Genomic DNA, 8532 nt, shown 5'->3' on the forward strand with positions numbered 1-8532 from the left:
GTGGCCTTGGGTGTCTTCCTGGCAAGGTAGGCATGCTGGGGCCTTGGATACCTTGGGGGTGCTTCTTGTCTGGATTCTGCCGCGCCCTACTGTCAAGGGCTCTTTGCACCCGTGCACAAGTCTGGGGCACTAGAGACCCAAGTCTTTAGTGCACCGACAGGAGCTCCCGGGATTGGGCCAGACACGCACGCGGAGCGTTGTTGGGCTAGGCCCAAAGAGGTGTACGGGCCTTTGCGGCTGGATCTGCTAGCGGTTTCCTTTCCCCACGCCGCACATCGGATGCGTGAAGTGGGAGGTCGTGCGCGGAGTGGCCTCTCCACCTCCTGAAACGCCTCTTCCACGCGCGTGGCATGCGCAGTCATTGATGGACAGGTGGCATTCAAGGCCTTGAAAGGCACAGTAGTGGTTGGGCCCGCCCGTGCATGCATTGGCGCATCAGGGTGGTCCTCTGTTCGCCTGTGAGCTCGAGAAATTGGCCGTAGAGGGTGGTGGCTTCGGGAGTAAGGGAGGCTAGCCCCCGTGCCCCTCCCTATAAATCTGGAGGGGTTTGCGAGGGGGTTTTCTCACTCAACTCCCCTTGAATCTTCCAACTCCTCGATCTCGGCCTTCTGAATCTTCTTTTGTCTACTGGTGGCGTTTGCTCCTAACCATGGTTAGGGGACGGGGTCGGCCACCGTCTGCCCTGAGGGCGGCGAGAGGACCCCGTTTGGATCATGCCACAGCTTCTGAGGGTGCCGCGGCGGAAGGCGGCCCGAACGCCCGTGGTGGAGGAAGGGCGAGGGGCCGAGGTCGCCGCAGAGGTCGAGGCCAGGGGAGGCGGAGCGCTACTCCAACGCCTCCGCCTTCCCCGGGGCTTGCTCCTGTGGCGACCCATGTTGCCCACGTCGGAAGGAACCCAATGGAGATCCTTGTCCAACTGCGAGGTCCCATCCGGTCCCGTCTCCGACTCCCTGGTGTCTTTGCCGAGGCAATGGAAGGAGAGGGTCCGACCTTCTGGCTCCGCATGCATGGTTGCGGTAATGGTGCCGTGCCGGTCGTTGCGGAGCGCACTGGGCCTCGGACCCTGTTCCTGGGCCGTAGGTGGAAAAGCTTCGCCTGCGCCCACAGCCATTGGGATAGGCATGTCCTCCGCTTCACGAAGGTGGCGGAGGACACGCTCTCTGTCAAGCCATATGGGAGCTCGGGTGCGCATCTCGGCTGCTGCGAAGAAACTTCGAGCGGGACTGAAAGCCCTCCCTCGTGTGGGAGTAGCAAGGAAGGGACGGGTGATGATGACAGCGGAAGCAGGTCAGGTTCCCTGCAGTGATTGTCTACATGAGGGGTCGTGCCTTCGGGCTAACCACTAGCCATACCATCGCCGCCAGTCTGCCGCTCGCCCTTTCCCGCGCTGGACCGACCGGAGCTGCCTCATCTTCCCGTCAGCGCCCAGACTTCTGCTCCTCCATCTCTTCGGGCGTCATTCTCCTCCATGCAATTCTGGTCCCGGGGGAACCAGCCTAGATCGCGCGGCGGTCTGCTCTTCGTCTTCCCGAGGTCCAGTCCGGCGAGCGTAGTTCCTCGCCAAGGACAGAAGTTCTAGGTTAGAGTAGATCATATCATCCATGTGACATGTTTGAGAAATGCCCCAAACAGATGAATGCAAAGACTGTTTTTCCCTTTTTCGGTTCCGTTCTTTGTGCGATTTGTTCTTGCATATCTGGGAGCTTGCCGGCGACTACCGACAAGACTCCTTGCCGCGTTCGATGCAACCATGGAAATTGCCAAGCGCATCTTGAGACGAGATCGGGTGCTATGTAGCCGCTTGCTCTGTTGATCATGTTCGCAACTATTTGAAGGCGCTCTGTGGCCATTCAGGTCATTTGAACGAGTTCGAAACAAAGACAAGGTGCACCAAGCTTTGGGAAGGTCCCAGTACGCGCAAACTCCTCACACAAAGATTGGAAACTTTCAAAGGGAAAAAAAGCAAAGGATCTATCTACTTCGAATCTGAATCTCAAACTTAAAAACTTATCTGTCCGCGTCGCGGTTGCGAGGCGCTTGGATCTTTCGTCGGGGCATGGGAGCCCTCGGCGTGCAGGGAATCACCGCTCCTGGAGGTCTCTTCTCCGGCAAGGACTCCTTACCGATGGTCCGTGACCGCCGCTTGGAGGAAGAGCCAGCTTGGGTGTAACCCCTTTGCTTTTTTCTTGCTTGGTCGTGCTTGCGGAGCCCCCGAGCACATCTTTGGGCAACGATGCGACGCTCTTAGGGGTGCAACCTTCGCACTAGAGTGCGCGCTCGGGCTTCGGGACCGTGTGGTGCATCCTCATCGACTATGCATCGCTCCGCGGAGGTAAGTCTGCCGGAGTATGCGCAAGGGCCTGTGTGAAGCGCACAAGCATGCCCTCGACAGCTACGCGTTGGCCCCCCGAGCGACGCATCGGCCCGACGATGCTGCTCTTGGAGCCGCCGCCTCCCTGTCGTGCGCGCGCGTGTAGCACCACGCTCGCACAGGCCTTGGGAAGCCATAGCCAAACAGGGCGCCCGCCACGGTACTCCGTTTCCGGAGGAACGCGGCATAGCGCCTAAATTTCGATGAAGCCGGCGTTGAGCCTGCTCCGGTTCACGCGTTTCTCCCCTCCCCCTACCTGGCGCGCCAAAGATGTCGGCGATGCTAGGTCGACACCTATGGGGATCAATGTGATACCCTTGTAATCGTAGGGAGGAGAAAATCAAAGTCAAGGGCAAACCTAATGATCAACACCCGGCAAGACTTTTTACCCAGGTTCGGGCCGCTTACGTGTAAAACCCTACGTCCTGCTCATCTGGTCATGTTAAGCATTCTTTTGTTGTTTGTTTACAGCGATGACAACCGTCTTCTTGGCCAATCTCCAAAGATTCTAACCCCTTGTGAATGAGCTAAGGGCCTCCTTTTATAGGCAAAGGGGTCACCTACAGTGCTCGGTGGTAGGTTCACGAGATGTTACAGTGAACCTATAGTGGTGCTTATCTATCTACCACTGTCTGGTGCATTAAATGCACGTCTTGTCCATGTCGGCTAAGTGCTGGTGAGGACATGTGTCCAGGTGCTTCGACACCTAGGTGGCCTGCTTGCGCATGCGGAATGCTCTGGAACTCGGGGGTGGTGGCACTGTGGCAAGGGCGGTCGCCCTCTAGTATCTTGCCACGTCATCTCGACAAGGATACTTTCCGGGGCCTTGGTGCTTCGTCCCGGCAAGGGAGGGGGCTTCGGCTGTCTTCCCAGCGAGGGAGGCTCGTCGTGGGCTTGCGCTAGGTGTGTTCATTACGTCCATTAGACGGACGTGGCCTTGGTTGTCTTCCCAGCAAGGCAGGCTTGCCTTGGCCTTGGATACCTTGGGGTGCTTCTTGTCTGGAATCTGCCGCGCCCTACTACCATGGGCTCTTTGCGCCCGTGCACAAGTCTGGGGCACTAGAGACCCGAGTATTTAGTGCACCGATACTTGATTTTTTTGCATTCACTAGATTTGACATATATATATAGACAAAGATTCATTATGATGACATGAGGAGACAATGGATCGTGGAAGGATGATGTCACATCGCTAATAGTTGAAAAATTACAAAGTCCATGAGGGACTGAATGAACCGGTTAAAAAATTGACCCACCCAAACATCCAGAAGACGATTTTTCAAGAGGACAAAAAGATGATGGATCATGTCTATGGAAATTATTTGTGTTTATTTCAAGACAAATTCTAAAATGGACAAGTCCAAGCTAAACTGGGGGCTAATATTGGGGATATTCCCCATGGGTATGACCCAGAAGAAGGAATAACTCGGCAATCTATCTTGTCATTCCTTGACCCGGATTATAAAAAAAATTGAAGACACCAAAACAAAGACAAAGACCCGCCCGTGGGCTGGCTCATTACAGATTGTGGGCCGGCTTGACGAGAAAGCATGGGTGAACTAACGATTAGGGGACCGACTAGGACATGTGTCAACAGATACGACCCAGAATCTTTGTAACCCTAGGGTATCGACCTATTATATAAAGGAGAGCCCAGGAGCAAGATGGGGGAAAAGAAAGAAACCCTCGGGAGCTAGGTTAGTGATTCCACACCCTTGTAATTTTGATCATCATCATCATCAATAACACACAAGCATGACATAGGTTTTTACCACCATCGGAGGGGACGAACCTGGTTAAACTCGTGTCTTTCGTTCCCAATCAACCCCATCCAAGCAACCACCTAGTTGTGAGGGCTCCTAGACTTATCTCTTTGATGAGGACACGACACATGTAGTTTTCCCTAGGTTCCAACTGACATAGCCTCAGGAATTTTTCTCATAGGCCTAATGCCTAATACAGTAGGGTATAGTTTGTATTTGAGCTTGAATTGAGATTTGAGATATGATTTGATCCATGGACCTGATCAAAGATTGAATATGTTGTCACGATGACTACATTTATAGGATCTTCGGGCTGCTATAGCACCCATCCTGAAAAGACAAGTTCACCACTAGAATCCATGGCATACTCTAGATTGCCAAACTTGATGGTCTGGTTGGGGGGAGGTTCTCAACCTAGCCGAGGTGACCGGCCTAGTCGGCGCGCAACACGATGCTGCCAATGGTAAAAAGACCATCAAGGACAAAGGTAATCCCACATGATGCTACATAATATCGAGAAAGTACAATATAATAGGATGCTTCAAATGTGAAAAATTATGAAGCCAATTGTGTTATTTAAATACGATCAGGTGATATTAAAATTACATATTTTCAGTGCATGTAGTAAGTACTTAACACATTGGACATGTGTTATAGTGAAAACATGCATATTGATATTGGGACCACACACATGCTATTTCTAGTATTCATATAAAAATACACAATAATAACACACAATATGGTCTACTCTCCCAATAAAGTAACTGAGACATATTGTCGTCAACAAGATACAATTTTTTGAAGGATATGTGCTTGAGAAAGGTAACTAAAACTAAGCATTATTGTTGAAATTCAGGACCTTGCTCACTATGGAGTTTACATGACGAAACTTCAGTTCTGGTTATCAACATCATCGAAGATGAGAGATCCTTAAGCACTAGAGTTATTTCCAATTGTCCCTGGTATGACAAATTTGAGCTCTAGGTCGTTGATGCTGTACCGTTGCCTTTCCGACTCTCCTTTCTTTATCCTCCTGAAGTACTTCTGTGCATGGCTTGAAACTTGCACAGGGGTCTTGGTGGTGACAAGGTATTTGGATATTTCCTTCCATTTTCCACGCCCATAGACACCCAATCCATGGAGAAAGAGCCTTGCATAACCATGTTAGAGATGAAGAGGTTAGCTTCTCGAAGAGCTACACACTATTCATTCATTAGTTGAGGTAGTTTGTACCTAATAAACATCATTCTTAGATATGCATGGAAATAAAAGATAGTATTTTCACTCAAAAGTACAAAATCTGAATGAAATAGTTTGAAATGTGAAAACATACAAATGTTTTCATATAGAAACATTTGCACTCACTCTAATCATGTCAATGACAACTCTTGGATTATATAGTTTTTTGATATAATACATAAGAAAGTGAGTGCATATGAGTAAGCACTAAATAATTAATATGCCCATACTCAATTCTAATAGCCATACCATGCATGATTATACTTGCAATTATAACACATTTTATCATGAACAAACTATTGATGCATGATATCCATTAAGGGAGGTTCAATTCCATTAAATTTAAAGGGGGAATGAACAATCTAGTGAAATATAATAGAATCATATGAAATTACCATTTCTAAACATAAACTTTATATTACAACAAAAACGAGGAACACAAGTTGATTAGAAAATATCTTTCCCATAAATGCAAAACTATATTAGTGAGTTTCTATATTCAGAAGCAGAATGAACAAAAATCATTCCATCTCGTAAAAGGAAACTGCCACATAATTATTAATAAAGTAGTTTAATTGTAGGAATTTGATACAAAATGAGGAAGTATGCAAAATCAATTACATATGTTCCTCGTCGGTCCAATACTTTCTAGCACTTGGTGCGATCACATGTGGATGGATGGACGTCCCCGTCTCTGGCACCTTCACCCTGTTCTCGACTGACCTCGTCACCTCCTTGCGCTCCTCTACGACTTCCATACCCTCCTACGGAGAACAAAAACGAAATTAGCATTATTTATGGTGATTTGGTGACCTCCTACTCCTTTGGTGACTCAAGATTCCCATCGCAAGATCATGCATCTTATAGATGATGTAATGTGTTATATAGGTACCACTTCAATCCCTCTCTTAACACTGCATCATAGGCATATCCACTATGAGATCAACACATAAGTACATTACCTGTTGCGTAGTCTCCGAAGGCCACCATAGGCGGAGCTCCAAACTGTCAGGCTTCTTGTTCTTGTCATGGTTGGTACCATCACAACTATTGTTGTTGTTGTCGTCAAACCCAGTGTTGAATGGAGCTGGTCCCTCACCCTCCACTCTCGCCTTCATGGTCGATGAAAGAGAGTTGGTTGCCATAAAACAGGTGATAGTATGAACTCTGAGTGCTTGTGAGGGAGGGTGAGGAGCAAAGCGATGTATTAATACCATGCCGAAATGGAATCCAACTGTCCCTTCAAAGTTGATTAATTAGAATACAATTTCAGTTTACGTCGTATCCGATCTTCCCTAATAAATTCAAGCATATATATATTGGATATGCAGCAATAAGAAGTATATCATACTTTTGTCGTTCCTTAGGTTTTCACATTTATTCAAGATTGTAGCTATTAATGTGGAACTTTATAATAATGTGTGCGTCTATTGCTACCTAACGATGTCGTGTACCAGGGGTGGCTCATCCGAGGGAGTGTCCACCTCGTGCTTGATCAGGGCCCACAAGGTCCAAGACTAGGGAAAATCCCTAAGGAGGGCAACGGCGACCTTCTTACCCTCCAAGACAAGGTGGATGACAAAATTGATCTCATCTACCCCTCTTTAAAAACTAGGACTCCTCTGCAATTATAAAGATAGATTAGGTAGATATCAATCCCATCTAATCTCAGATAGCAACTCTCTGTAGCAACCTCATACACCAATTTAACCCCTCGCACTAGATATCCCCCACCCTGAATAGTCAATGCAAGCAATATGTACAGTATTACTATGAACCTGGAAAATAACCTTGTGTAAACCCCGATCTGAAAATTCCAATGGCTTGGATCCCTACTAAGGGATCTGACGGTATTACGCACTATGACTTGGTGCACCAAGCACACACGGTGTCGGCTACAGATTGATCTTAAATCGGATCTGCCTCACCCTACGGTGGCTTCTCTCCCGGGATAGCCGAACTTTTGGATCCCTCACTATCACCACCGACAGGGCAAGTTGGGTCAACATCAACTCACCGGCCTACCCTACATTCACGATCTATGTTCGCAATGTCGCCTTGACCATTAACAATAACAATGATCTCCTATTTTTGTTGCCACCAATTCGGCACATAGAAACAAGAACATGTTCGGTCATGACGACATTGTCATCAGAAATATACTACTCATACCCACTCGTGCTAGAAAATTAGGGAGCTACATATCAGCAAGAGCTCTACCGACACCTATGTCAGTATCTCAATGTGAAAGCGGCGTTTGGTCAACCACACAAAACCACCTCCTCTCGACCTAAGATCCATAGGACATTAGTAAAGCTCTGAACCTCGAGATATATGAGCCCACATCACCAATAAGCCTGGATTTCCTACGGCTAGATTGACCGACCATAAATTCACAATTGGTCCCCATGGTGTGCAACAATTCTCACATCGACCACTCCGTGGATGATAGTTTTCTCGATGAGCACATCTAAGACTGCAATGTTAACACAACAGAACTAATCTTGTTCTCAGATTACAAGGAAGATGATGAAAAACAAACATGAGAACACAATGAAATGACCAACTAGGCTGATGCGCCACTTTGAGATGACAAAGAAACAAGCAACAATGACGAGTTACCGAGAAAAGGAGAGGTGTGGCAAACAACACGAGATCGACGTGACTAAAGACATGCCCAAGGAGGACATGGAAGAATACGTCCCACTCCCAATCTCGCTGCACCAGGTCATGCCGACAGAAGTAGAAGACCAAACAGATGACCAGGAAACCCCTCGATCGACTACTACGATCGTCACACCAACGATAATAACGGTGTGCACGTCAACACAAACTCACACTACCGGTCTAGAGCGCATAGATAATCCAGACATCAAACCTCCTATATTCTTCACTCTCTGGGCTACCGAGCCTGAATTTTCCGGTGTTGCAACAACACCCCCCGTCATGAATACATACAAGGTAATGACCACGTAGCTCTATCAAGGGAATCTTGAAAGATACATGCACTAAAAAGACAAGTCCGACTCCAATAAGTTGCCCTCGAGAACACCACTTGCCAATAGGTTGATATCCATCTTGAGCACTGATGTCGGCCATGCCACTGGGCGAAGGCCAACACCAACCATAGTGCAGACATAAACTAGGAGGCTGACACTA

At 48.0% G+C, this 8532-nt stretch overlaps 1 protein-coding gene across 1 annotated transcript; it reads right to left on the bottom strand.

Annotated features, from left to right (window-relative positions):
* Nucleotides 1-4863: 4863 nt before the first annotated feature.
* LOC123411096 (myb-like protein J) lies at nucleotides 4864-6571 on the bottom strand. The gene is made up of 3 exons (XM_045104023.1): nucleotides 6336-6571; nucleotides 5995-6137; nucleotides 4864-5284 (listed from the first exon to the last, which is right to left on the bottom strand). Exons 1-3 carry the CDS (start codon nucleotides 6516-6518, stop codon nucleotides 5065-5067), a joined length of 546 nt encoding a protein of 181 aa, XP_044959958.1. The 5' UTR covers nucleotides 6519-6571; the 3' UTR covers nucleotides 4864-5064.
* Between the last annotated feature and the right edge of the window lie 1961 nt (nucleotides 6572-8532).

This window comes from Hordeum vulgare, chromosome 7H (assembly GCF_904849725.1).
Source record: "Hordeum vulgare subsp. vulgare chromosome 7H, MorexV3_pseudomolecules_assembly, whole genome shotgun sequence".
Taxonomy (NCBI): domain Eukaryota; kingdom Viridiplantae; phylum Streptophyta; class Magnoliopsida; order Poales; family Poaceae; genus Hordeum; species Hordeum vulgare.